This window comes from Enhydra lutris, unplaced genomic scaffold (assembly GCF_002288905.1).
Source record: "Enhydra lutris kenyoni isolate GAN:26980312 unplaced genomic scaffold, ASM228890v2 scaffoldscaffold10, whole genome shotgun sequence".
In the NCBI taxonomy this organism is placed as follows: Eukaryota; Metazoa; Chordata; class Mammalia; order Carnivora; family Mustelidae; genus Enhydra; species Enhydra lutris.
Genome location: NW_019154094.1, coordinates 14,561,121 through 14,574,553, shown reverse-complemented (window position 1 = coordinate 14,574,553; position 13,433 = coordinate 14,561,121). Strand labels below are relative to the sequence as shown.

The window sequence follows — 13,433 nt, the reverse complement described above, 5'->3', positions numbered from 1 at the left end:
ATTATTTCCTGGCCTAAATCACCCAGTGATTTAATTGGTATGTCATTGTGTATGTGTGTGCTTTAATGGGAATTCCAGGTGGTATCATTGGGAAATTAGGAGAGTCTTCTAGATTTATTGCTTATAGTTTAAGGGCAGGCTGCTGGCTTCCATCCAAGAAGGAGGGAGACGTAAAAGTTGCAAAGACCATTAGTGTCTGAGTATATTCTTCCGATTGCCGGCTATTTTGAAGTTAGCTTGGCAAAAGGTAAAAGTCAGAACCAGTAGTGAAATACTTCACTCGTTTGAAACTTGTAAAGTTCATCAAAATAAACTTGTGGGGGGCTTGGCATCACAGAAGTGCTCGTGTCCTTTCTCTGTCTACCAACATTTTTTTGAAGATATGTCTGGAGTAGAAGTGAAAGCCAAAGATTAGTCTTCATTGAAAAAAAAAAAAAAAAGGACTTTTAGATTATCCTCCATTGCAGCTCTTGGGCAAATATTTAAAAACATATCCAAAACCTAACCCAATTTTTTGTGTTGACCACAAACACCGTAGACCTTCAAGGCAACTGAGCAGGAGCAGGGGAAATCAGCTGTTCTCTGGGTCTTCTGGATACTGTGAGTACCGTTAAAAAAAAAAAGAAAAGAAAAAGAAAGAAAGAAATAAGAAATAGCCACATTGTTTATTTTTTAACTTGATTCAGTGAAACTGACTTGACTGCAGATATGACTATTGTCACCTATGGCCTGAAAGGTGTGTCCCACTTAATGGGCTCCTGCGCATAACAGCAGAAATAGTTGTCTTTTACATTGCTACTTTGTAAAGTTCATGAGTCCTAACGTCCTGAGCAAAGTGGACAATTATAGACTTATGAAGGATTAATACTGCCTATGAAGGATGAGGTTTGAGGCATCAATCCAGAGTTCTATTTAAAATTGAGGTCTTGCTCCCAACTACCTCCCTCTGCCATTTGAATTTTGCTTTTAATCACCAAAGTTTCTCTTGGATCACTGAACCACTCAGGGTGTCCTACAGACCTGGAATTAAGCTGTTGAGCTATGGATAAGGCAGGCTGTTGGGGGCCCTGAGAGGATTGCATGGGTCCAGAAGCTTCCTGAAATACTGTGTGCACGATTGTGTGTTCACACGTGGGCCGCATCTCTCACCAAATACTCAGACCTTTCCATCCCCACCTATGAAGCTGTGACCCTTTGTCGAGATGGATGGTGGAGTAAATGATAGGGTTTTAGTGATGTTGGTTCCGGTGATGGTAGTATTGCTGAGAGAGGGATGGTGACGGTGGTGGTGTACCTGTTTCCCCGGTTTCAGATGTGATCGGTGTGTGAAAGTCTGGGAATATCGCTCAAAGCTTCAAAATATCCCTGCATCTTGAGACCATTTTGAGCATCAGCCCATGAGCATGCGTGAAGGGGACCCGTGGGCTCACAGGGATGTCAGACTGGGGGTGTTGCCCAGCCTGGGACTCATGCCTGAGCACCTCCATCTTTGTTCCTGTTTACCTAGTTCATGCCAGACAAGTGACCCAGACCTGGTAAGCGGCAAACACTCTGTAAATGAGAATGGCATGTTTATAGGGGATCGGCTCTAGGAAATCACATTTGTCACCTTTTCGGCAGAAAGTTAGCTGTTTGCTTCCACAGAGGCTTGGTACTGCTCTCAAGTAACTCGGATTCCCACCAGTCTGCCAGAACCAAGGCTGTTGAGATTTAAGTGTTTGGGGGACGGGAGGAGTGGCTGAGGTGGGGAAGGGATGGGGGGGAGAAATGTGGGGGGGGGGGTTGGGGGGGAGGAGAGGCTTGTTCACATGCTTGTTAACATTTGAGGGTCTTTGACAAAGGAAGTCTAATGCCCTGCCCCGGTCAGCCTGGGATTGCCCCCCGGGAGGCCCTGTTGTGCACAGGAAGTCAGACACTAATGCTGTTAGCGAGGGGACAAAGGCGCCCAGCCCGGGAAGGGCCTAATTGCTGTGTCCTGCCCCCAAGCGGCCAGCCTCAAGCTGGAGGGGGCTGGGCAGGATGCGCTAAGTGTTAACACCTGGGCCGAGCTGCTGACTTCCTGGTGTTTTTTTTTTTTTTTTTTCCTTCTGTGTGGCTGGGTGCACGCGCGCGCGCACACACACATTCACAAAGCCTGGCTGCATCTCACGAGGACATTTTGGGATGTGGTATCGAAGAGACTAGATGGAAATGGTTCAGGCTGGAGGTCCCACTGAACCAGGGCAGGGCTGAGAACCATTTTCCCATGAGCCCCCTGGATAACCACTTTCCCATGAGCCCCCTTGATCTGCCCACGGAGCTTGGTGACTTGGCTTCACTTTCACCTCTGTGCTGGCCGATTCCCTCCTTTCCCCCCGGAAGATCGGGGGAAGGCCAGACCTTGCAGAGAGGCAGATATATATTGGAAGAGGCACTGCTGCTGCATGAGACATTCTAGTTACAACTGCTGGGAGAATGCTCCGGGCAGAAAGAGAGATGAGGGTCTTGACCATTGCTTTGAGCCACCTGGGGTCTTGGGGAGGTAGGACGGTGGGAGGATGAGGAGTGGTTGGGACACTTGCCCCCACCCAACCGGGTTTGTTGCATTCATGTATCTATATGAATCCACATCTGGAGGGGTCGGATTGAGGAGCTGCATCCCAGGAAAATGGGGAAACCCAGATGTACCTCTTCATTTCCAAGTGGGGTCTCTAGATTCTTTGTGTCTACACATGGCTTTGGACCTGGGACCTGTGAAGCCCTCGGTTTCCTCAGGGAGTTCTGGGAATGCCCCCAAATTATGTAAGAATGTTTCTTGGTGGGGGGGTGGAAATTGGGTAAGGAATATTTCCCACAGGATTCTCTTATGGCTTCTAGAAACCTTTTTCCCTTAACTGCAATTAAAAGTGAAGACCCCCTGCGTTGGCCAGTAGCCCTGCTGGGATTGGGTTAGTGGCTCACTTCCTGCGATGGCAAGCGACCGAGCTCCAAGCCGGAGCCTGGGGTCCCTCCCATAGGCCAGCGACGGGTGGCAGCTGTGTGCACAGGTTGACTCACTTGGATTTTTGCAGCCAGAGAAGGAAAGAGTTTAAAAGGGACGCTTGAAGCCTGTCTCCTTCCTAGAGGAAGGGGGGAAAAGCCACAAATAACTTTTGAAAAGGGGTCTAATGTTGACTTGCTGCTTCCCACTGTTATTTTAAGGAGGTATTTCTCTCTGAGACCACCATGTGGACAAATAATAGGCTGACAGAAGGGGTCGCCTTGCTTTCGAGTGTAGCCTGTGATATTTCGATTAGCACTAAAACCTAAAAGGGCGGCCTTCCATAATTTCCAAATATGCGAAATCTACCTTGAAGGAAGCACATGTGTGGGGCACACTGGGGACCTGCCTGGCTGGAGGAGGCTGGGTCCCCATGGCAACATCACAATCCCCCATTTCTGCAGGCATTTGTGCTGTAAAAGCAGAATTCCAGATGTGATGCAGTATTTGGAGACTCTGTCCCAGGGCCTCAGAAACAGTATTTGAAGCTGTTCAATTCAGCGCACGCTCTCTGTGTGGTCCTAAGGCTTTTTATTAGTAGTTTGTTTTGATCTGAACATTTCCTCTGAGCTTAGGCATAACAATCATGTGTACAGCGTTCAGTTTTCCCCTATTGTCTAATCACTGTTTTGCCCTTGCTGAAAGATACTTTCTTGAGCTTCTGGAGTGAAGTTTTTATAACTACCTTTCACAGCTAAGTGGGGGCAAGCTGGTAGCCGATTTTCTGGGTGGGTGTTTGGGTGGTTGGTTGCTTGCTTCCTCTTCGTACGCAGTATTTACAGAAACCCGGCTAATCTGTGTCTGCGAAGTTGTCTCTGTGTGATTTTGAAACTGCAGATGGCTTGACGGTTACCTTAAAGATGCCAGCTCTTTACCATGCAGTTCTCATTTGAGTGGATGGGAGTGGTGTGCGCCGCTGAGGGAAAAGGTCTGGCTCGCTAGCCAGAGGCATGTTTTATAGCTTGCTTTTAACATTTTGAGAATTGGAAAAATGGAACAGCCCTGTCTGTCAGTATCAGCCATGGGAGAACACACAGCCCAGATCCTTAACAGACTTAATTGGAAAAAGTACTTGGGCTTTTTGCTTTGTGAAAACTAAGAAGGCTGCAGAGTTTTGTTTTGTTTTGTTTTTAAACACAGAAGAGTCAGTGGTGTGTGTGTGTGTGTGTGTGTGTGTGTGTGTGTGTTTGTGTGTGTGTGTGTTGATATCTCTGGGCTTTCACTGCATATGTATATTCCAGAGGCAAAGCAAGAAGAAAATTAAAGTCTGGAGCAGGGAAAGACATTTAAAAATACATTAAATTCTGTTTAGGCCAGTTTAGGAAAGTTGCTTTTACAATGTATAAATATATCAGATCTTTACATTGTATACCTTAAACTCACACAATGTTACATGTCAATTCTATCTCAATTAAAAAAAAAAAAAAGAAAAAATTTGCTATCTGAGAAACACTTCTGTAAATGCCCTAACACATCTTTATCTTTAGTGAATGGATTTCCTTGGGCATGAGGGTGGGGGCAGGGAAGGAGGGATAAGAATCCGCCTAGAAGGAAACTAGAGCTCTCAGTTTGATAAGCAGAACACATGGTAACTTGGCATCGGTTGGCTCCATGTTAGAACTCAGAAACAATTGTCCCTTCAGCTTTCCTTTGGGGAGCGTGAAATTAGGAACATGTGTGTGCTGATTAGCAACATGTCAGAGATGAATCATGATTACGGCTTTGGTCTGGTACACAGGCGATGCTTTGGAGTAGTGATTTCCTCCCTCCTCGAGCAAATCTCTCTAATTAGCTTAAGATCTCAGGGTCTTTTTGGGCCGACGCAGTAATTGCTGGTGGGAACACATCGGTACTCCCCCAGAGTTGTGTGTTCCCCACCAGGCATCCGAGAGCTCACCTCCCCAAATCAGACAGCTGGCACCCTTCGTTTCTGAAGTTGGTTGCATGGAGTTGGAAAGTGAGAGAGAACAGCTCCCGGGAATGTGGAGAAGAATATCTTGAATAGATCCAGACCCAAGATGGCTTTGTGATTTATTTGCCTTGTGTTTTGGGTTTGCCGGCATTCTCCTCAGCTTACATCACCTGGGGCTTCTCTGCTTTTTGCTGACTTCTTCCACCCTCCTTCCCCCCAACTCTTTTTTTTTTTTTTTTAGTTAAAGGTTTGAACTGAAGTGGGATCTGACTTCATTTATGAGGCCGTCTGAACTGAACCTGTGCAGAATAAATTGACCCCACGTTCTGCCTCTTGCCTTCGCCATGTCTACTGGTCAGAGACAAAAATTTCAGTCCTGTTGTGCATTTTAAGCCTCACAGAGCCATCTGCTATCTTTCATATCTCAATGACTCACTGGAAACCCAAGGTGGAGGAAATGTTAGGGGAAATAGAAAGTTATAAGTTGGCCTTAGTTTTTTAAAAGTAGTTGCTCAATGTGCCTTTATAATCCCATTATCTCAGTTCTTTCTGATGGATGTTCTCGTTTAATTTTCACCCAAACTCAGTTCACTAAAATGTTACCAGCATTCTAAGAAGTCCTTCCTTAACTGATCTGAAAGCAGTCTTGCTTAGGCCTTACTATTTGGCCTGCCTTCCCCTGGAAAGGGGGATACTGTAATTAGCACAGTCCTTTTCAAAATGCATTTTTTCCAAAATGGCAGCTCAGTTCTTTTGGAGCTGGATTGGAAATGCTGCTCTGGCAAGTTGGTGTCCTCAATGGGCTTAGAACCCCCAAGGACCCCTCAGGAAATGGGCCCTCAGATGGCCCCTCGTGGCTGCTCTGTGTAGGATCCCTGCCCTGTGGCTTTGTGTCCAGGCCTTTGCTTTTTTGCCATATGGGTGGAGCATGGTATGGATTTTGAATTTTATTCCTTTAGAGCACTTTTGGGTTATCGTCCCCTCCCCCTTTCCTGAGTAAAAGATGTTTTCTCCATTATGTTCCCATTTGCTGCTTCCGTCCCTGCTCACCATTGTGTTCAGAGCAGAGCCCCAGGCACCTGGGGCTTGCTTCTCCCAGCTAGCATTGGAACAAATTAAATGCTGCCCTAAGTGCAGCAAATGGGGGTGGCTAATTAACTAAGAATGTGACACCCTGAGGCCACAGCATTGGCGGTTTATAGATTTTAAGTAACAGGCGACAAACAAATATTCTTAATTGTAAGCTCATTAAATATCAAAATGGGTATAGTAGCTAAAAGCTTTGACTTGTTTACTGAAAAACAGCTTCCAAAGCCATTGACCAGCTTTGTAATTTGCTTACCCTTGTTCCCTTAGTGTGAGTCCTGATTCCAAGCCATAAATCTCCCTGTCACATGAAGCTAGGTCCTCTTGGGTTCTCAGTGTGCATTACCTGGCTTTGTCATGGATTCGTTTTCGGGGGAAAAAACTAATATTGATCGAAGGCTGACTATGGGCCAGGCCCAGGATTGTGGTGCAAGTTGCGGGGAGGATGAGTCTGTAGGGGGGCTGCCCTAGTCATTTTGCCTTCAGTCTCTCCCTATCTGTTCCAACCTGAACACTCTCCAGAGATAGGGGTCACTGGGTTGCCCAGTTCCCACCAAGACTGTTGTGGTCTGATGGTTAGTGCCTTTGTCACCTTGCCCTGACCTGTCCATCCATCTGCCAGACCCTCTGGGTCTGGATGATAAGACCGGTCATGTCTGGAGATGCCCCTTCCTGTGACCATTCCCCTTTCTACTTCACCTACCCCCACACTGCACAGCTCTCTCCTTGCTTATTTAGGGCAAGAATCTTCCCAGGAATGGTGCCATCACTCCTTCAATGCGTCACATGCTGTGTAGAGAGCCCTATTGGTGTCATCTCCCATAGTCCCACAGCGAGATTTTCCAGGAAGTTTTATTCAGATGCTTTATAGAGCTTAGGAAAATGAGGCTCAGGAAAATTAAGGAGCTTGTCTAAGGTCACCCAGCTTGAGAGGGTGAGATTTGAACACATATCTGTACAGCTCCAAAGCCCATTGTGTTAACCACTCTTCTACTCCAGATATGTCCGAGGCTAGCCCACAGAAGTGTATATGGCAGAATCTGAAACAGCCCTACTGGGTCTGTGTCCCATGTCTGCCTGCAGCCAAGGTGGGATAGACTTGCAGTGAGGACAGGGTGGGATAGACTTGCAGTGAGAAGCGATCAGTCTGCCCTGGGGTAGGAAGGGGAAAATGACAGCACATGAAGGATTGTGACATTCAGATCCATTTCAACCATACTGCCACCAAAAGTATTAGCTTTCAATTGTTGCTGTAACAAATTATCACAATTTAGTGACTTAAAACAACACACGTGCATTATCTTACAGTTGTTGAAGTCAGAATTTCAAAATGAGTCTTCCTTGGTGTTAAAAGCAAGGTGTTGGCAGGACTGGCTCCTGGAGGCTCTGGGAGAGCTCTGGTAGAGAACCAATGTTCCACCTTTTCCAGCATCTACAGACTGCCTACATTTCTTGGCTTATCAGCCCTTTCTGTCTCCATCTTCAAATCCAGTAGTGCAGCATCTTGAAATCAATGTTGGTCTCTCTGCCTTCTATTTCTGTGGTCATTTTTCCTCCTCTGACCCTCCTGAATCCCACTTAGAAGGACCCTTGTGATTACATTGGGCTCATCAGGATAATCCAGAATAATTTCCCCATCTCAGGATCTTTAAACTTAATCACGTCTATGTAGTCCTTTTTTGCTGTCTGTGTAAAATAACACAGGTTCTGGGGATTATGATGTAGACATTTTATTTTTTATTTTTTGTGGGGGGTATTAGTCTGTCAACCACACAGTAGAAAGAAAACAGTTGTGCTCTGTGGGCTAGCCTGGGCACACCATTTCTGATGGGGTTTCTTTTTTTTTTTTTTTTTTTTTTAAGATTTTATTTATTTATTCGACAGACAGAGATCACAAGTAGGCAGAGAGGCAGGCAGAGAGAGGGAGAAGCAGGCTCCCCGCCGAGCAGGACTCTGAGATCATGACCGGAGCTGAAGGCAGAGGCCCAACCCACTGAGCCACCCCGGCACCCCTGATGGGGTTTCTGAGGGCCCAGGAGCAGCAGGTGCATTACTTGAGTGTGAACTGGGCAAAGGCTGGTAGAGCACCTGTCTGATACAGTGCCGGGAAACCATGCGGTGGATGACTTACAAGAGTGAAAGGTCTTGCAGCGTACACGGAGTGGGTCCTTGCCATGGAACTGAGAGCACTGTGCTCTGTTGCCTTGGAGCTCAAGGACCCGGCGTCGTGACAGGGACTTTTAGTCTCTGATTTTTTGTGGAATTAGAAGTTCTGTTTTTCATGTGCCCTGGCAGAAGTGCCATGCTGGTCAAGTTGTGGGATGGATTATCATACCTCGGTCAAGTGAGTATGCAGGCAGATTTCTGTGTCAGAGACCCAGTGTGATGGAGCTCTACCAAGGTGGGAAGCCTATGGCGGGAACAGGACCTGGCTGATGGGAAGGGCGTTCTGGAATATTGGAAGTGCTCCAAAACATGGACTGAGCAGTAATGCAGTGCCTGGAGGAGTCTGGCAGGTAGGGAGGGAAGTCGCTGAGAAGAGAGGCAGAAGCCACATCAGGAAAGTTCTACAGGGGACAGGGAGCTTGGAACAGAGGAATAATGGCAGATTTGCACATTAGATCACCTTGGTGGCCATCGCCCCTTAAGATCAGGACCCAGGTCTGATTCAGGGCCAAGTGCCCAGCCCAGCAGGGCCTGGGTGCAGGTGGAGTGCTCTGTGGGTAGTGAATAGTTGTTGCATGCAAGCCTCACTGTCCTTTGAGGCCAGCTCACTGGGCGCCCTTCTGAGGAGCTCTGCAGGCAGCACAGACCTTATTTGGAGGGATTTAGGTTCTTATCTGCAGGATATAGCACATCTCATGGTGGTGGGCTTCTTTCCACAATACATCGCTCATTACAAGTGCCCAGTAAATACCTGTTAAAAACATTCTGCTATAGGGGTGCCTGGCTGGCTCAGTCTGCAGATCTGTGACTCTTGATCTTGGGGTCATGTGTTCGAGCCCCACGTTAGGTGTAGAGATTACTTAAAAATAAAAATCTTTAAAAGAAAAATATGCTGCAGTAGAAATATGGGGAGAAGAAGAACAAAGTGAAAGCTGACAGTCCTACAAGTAAGGTGACTGGTCTCACTCACTGGTCATAAGAGTCCTATGTGCTATTAAATGAAATGCATTTCCTTTTTTGAAAAGCCCTTCCTCTACAGGGTTTCATGTGGGCCTCCTCAAACCCCTTTCCCAGGGGAAAGTCATGCAAATTATCTTTTTAGGAAGATAGTTGAGGAGGCTGGGACCATGTGGAGTGAAGTGGTTTGCCCATGGTCACCAACAGGAGGATGGAAGGATTAAGGTATGTATCTTGGCCCCTTGCATTTTTGTTTCCCTCCCATGAAGCTCCCTTTCCCTCCCTTCTAGTCCAGTTATCCTTACTTCTTTCAAGCTTCTGGGGTGTGCTGTCCTCCCCCCTCAAATCATCCTTTGTGCTGTGGTGCCTGTGGTGTTTCATAGGCTGTGTGCTTTCTTTTTTTTTTTTTTTTTTTAAAGATTTTATTTATTTATTTGACAGAGAGAAATCACAAGCAGGCAGAGAGGCAGGCAGAGAGAGAGGAGGAAGCAGGCCCTGCTGAGCAGAGAGCCCGATGCGGGGCTCAATCCCAGGACCCTGAGATCATGACCTGAGCCGAAGGCAGCGGCTTAACCCACTGAGCCACCCAGGCGCCCCGGCTGTGTGCTTTCTTTTGGCTGGCTCTTCACCCGAGCTACGTATGCCTTGTGTTTCACACTGAGAGTTCTGGGAGGGTCAGGGTGTGATTTGAAATTCATCTATGTACTTTGTGTGTGATCCACATACCCCCATTAGTCTCCTTTGAAGGAATGAGTCACTTTGCTCTTGAGGACAGGGACAGTGGCTGTTTTGTTCTCCACTGTGCCTAGCGCAATGTCTAGCTCATAATAGATGGTGAGTGATTTTGTATCCTGGGGCTTTGTAAGGGAGGAGAAGGCTGTGGTTTGGGTGTCTTGGGCATTTCCTAGGGGTTTTGGGGGGGGGGGGATGGCTTTGTCTCTTGCTTGGTTGTGCTACTCCGGTCTTGGCCATCTGGAAGTTGGGCATCCTCTAGTGGCACCCCAGAGGCCTTGTCCCTAAGGAATTGTGGAGGCATTTAGGATTTTCATAAGAAAACCACCCTTTCCAAAGTGTTTCAGCTCAGGGGAGGAACTCCAGAATCTTGTGTACGTGGGAAAGGGAGGATCGAAACAGGAAAGCTGGAGAAGGAAGGTGCATCAGGAAGAAGCGGAGCCCCAGTAGATCATGGGCTAGTGCTCTCCGTTGTTGTAGATTTCATGTTAGCGCTTATTTCTTGCTTGAATTAGAATCTCGGTGTGTGCACGTTCGCGCATGCGTGCCTCCCATTCTGCGCAGCTGTGCCTTCCTGGAGCTGCATGTTTATCTGAGCTCAGGGATAGAGTTTCAGTGGGCATGGCTGGCTTCAGGATAAGCAGCGTGAACATGCCTCCAGCATATGGATGTGATGGGGTTGTGGCCCAAGACCCTGGGCTCCATCAGACAGGTTCTGCACATTGTGTCTCAGTGTGACAATTGCCCATTAAATACCAGGCTGCTGGCATATGGTTTTCCCCAGCATCCCCTTTGTTGAGTGGAAACTTTAGCTGTGTGGTTAGAATATTTTCCCATCATTTAGCTTTCAGAATTAACTGTTTTTGGCGAATTCTGCAATTAACCCTGAATGGCACATTTGCCGATTATTACAGAAACAGTCAAACCAGCCAGAGTCGGCGGATCTGCAGCTGCTCTTTCCCATGATGGATAAGTGGTGGGTTAGGAAAAGGTGGGGCGATGGGAGGATTCTGGTGCTCCCTCTGTGGATGTTGTAATTAAAGTGGGGAGTCTGGCGGAGTTGTTATCCCTGCTATTAAGAGTGCAGATGGCTAACAGCCACATCACCAAGAGTTAGAGTTAGCCCTTTTAAAGTCTTTTTTCTTTTTCTTTTATGACCCACCCTCTATATTCCAAGCATAGGTATGGATGCAGTGAAGAATTTTCTCATTAAAAGTAATGGCTTATTCCCACACTCATTCCCGGTCTTGGAATGAGAAACCAGTTTCCTTAGACTTGAGGAATTGCCTATCTGTCGTAGCTTAATAGAGCTTTTGGACGAGAGTGTCTGGTAGGCAAATTTTATAACCAATCACTGCTCAAAGTGGATCCAACTGGAAGGGCTCCAGCTGGCAGCTCATGGTCTCTCTCCCAATTTTACTGTTAATGAATTATTATTTAACCCCCAAACACAGAACAGCGTGCTCCTATTGTCTTAGGGGAAGTGAGTGCTCGTGATGCTCTTGGCCTGGAAGTTAAGAATCTCCTTGCACTGGAGGGAGGTTGGCAGCCAGTGGGGGAGAAGAGGCCCAGGGTGGGTGGGAGGAGTAGTAGACATTGCTCAGCGACTGGTATGACCCTGGGTCTTTGCAATCTTGTGTACATTTTGACTCTATGGGGATGGGTGCTGGAAAAACAAATTGGCTTCTCTCCTCATCACGTTCTCTTGTTTTCCCACAGGGAGTGGGGCCGGCCAGCAGAAACAGCGGGCTGCACAACATCACCTTCCGATATGACAGTAAGTAACTGGCTTCACCACTGGAGAATGGAGGCGTTTCAGTGATCTGAAGCTTACAGAGCCGTGCTTCATCAAGGACCCCGCGGCTCCTGGGGTGGAGGAAGTTTCTGAACCTGTGCAGGTTAATCGATAGAGCTAAGGGGGCTAGTCTCAATGAAGCCACTCAAGTATTTGGGAGCTTAAATAGGTCAAGTGTCTGCTGTTTTGGGAGAAACTCTGTATGGAGACCTACCCTATGTCTCCAAGACATAACCATGTCCTTAAGAACAAAAGCAGATGCTTGGAGGGGCCCAGTAGGGGACAAGTGGATGACACTGCTCAAGTGGGGGCATGCTAGGGAATGGTAGGGACTGTGGCAAACTGGCAGCCCAGGTCTGGTCCGAAGGGAGCACTGGCTTCTCCATTCCAGCTCTGTGGGGCCTTGCTTCTGAGTGTAGCCAGCTGTGATTTGCAAGAAGAAAGAGAAATTGGCATTTTTTTGTTTGTTTGAACATTTTTTAATATTGGTATCTATTTAAATATGTTCACAAGCCCAGAGTGGGCCAAGTGAACGTGTGTCCCAGATTGGCCCACGGGTCTCCTGTTGGCCATCTCCACAGGCCTGGCTTCCACCTCCAGTGCCCTACCTGTCACTGGTGAGCCATGGCAGGCCACTGGACTTCTTTAAGCCTTAGTTCTCACGTGCTGTAAAATAAAGATTAGTTTCTTCCTGAGCATCGTATTGAGGCTTTAATGAGGTAATGCTTTTAACTGCTCAATTTAGTTGGCCTGTGATGTGCACTCAGTAATGGATACCTGCCAATATTAGAAGTCATTCCAACCGGAATGGGAATACAGCATCTTTTTGGCCCTTTCTCTCAAGGAAGTGTGGCTTTATCTGGCTGAATCATTTCCTCAGGGCAGGGTGGGGTGCTTTTTTTTTTTTTTTTTCTGATTAAGCATATAGAATTCCCCCTCAGCAGTGCTTTCATGCTAAGAAGGTAATTATATAGAATTGTGAGCATTTTAGCCTTATGAGCCATAATTTATACGTAAAAATGTTAACAAGAGGAAGCTTGACTCCTGTTCAGTAACTCCTGACATTCGATTCAGCTCTGGCAGAGGATTATGAATCCGTGTAAGTGATGGGTGTGGGTCACAGTGAGGCCTCTGAAATGATCACTGCGAAAGCAAGATTTTTGAGGTTGTGTATACAATCTAACAATTTTGAGATACAAATATGTGTGTCAAATTAATGCCCACAGTTGCTGACTTGAGTACTTCAAGTTAACCAATGAGGACTTACATTTGAAACAGATTTCATGTCAGTGGTGTGTGCATGCTCTCTGGGTAAATGTTACAATGCTAATGAAAGATTTGCAAGTCTGTGATACTTAATTCAGCTAAGTAAAGGCATGTGTTAGAGATCTCTCTTTGAGCTACAGAGTTAATTTCTAATATATGCTCTTGGTCTTGGCTGATCTTGTATTACATTCAAGAGTTCAGAATTTTCTGGTCAGCTGCAAACAAGTATTTGCAGCTCTAATTTAATATGGGGTTTTGTGAAAGAGGATCTGTACCTGTAAAACTTAAAAGTATCTTATTATTTTCTTCATGAGACTAAATATTTGGCCCATGTGCGTGATGCCTGTCTCTTCGTCATTATTTTCTTTCTTATTCTTCAGCATTTAATTAGAATTTAATTGGCAACTCAGATTGACTCCCAAGACATCTGAAGCTCAGTTGCATTTTGGCAGAATATCATTTGGGCATAATTTTTTGGTAACCAGAATCCAAAATGTAAG

At 46.5% G+C, this 13,433-nt stretch overlaps 1 protein-coding gene across 1 annotated transcript in view; it reads left to right on the top strand.

The window, feature by feature from the left end:
- LOC111144241 (interleukin 17 receptor D) overlaps nucleotides 1–13,433 on the top strand; it is a 67,534-nt gene that overhangs the window by 29,334 nt on the left and 24,767 nt on the right. Inside the window, exon 2 of the mRNA XM_022498455.1 lies at nucleotides 11,592–11,649. Within this exon, the coding sequence (XP_022354163.1) occupies nucleotides 11,592–11,649 (58 nt within the window). The remainder of the gene's footprint in view (nucleotides 1–11,591; nucleotides 11,650–13,433) is intronic.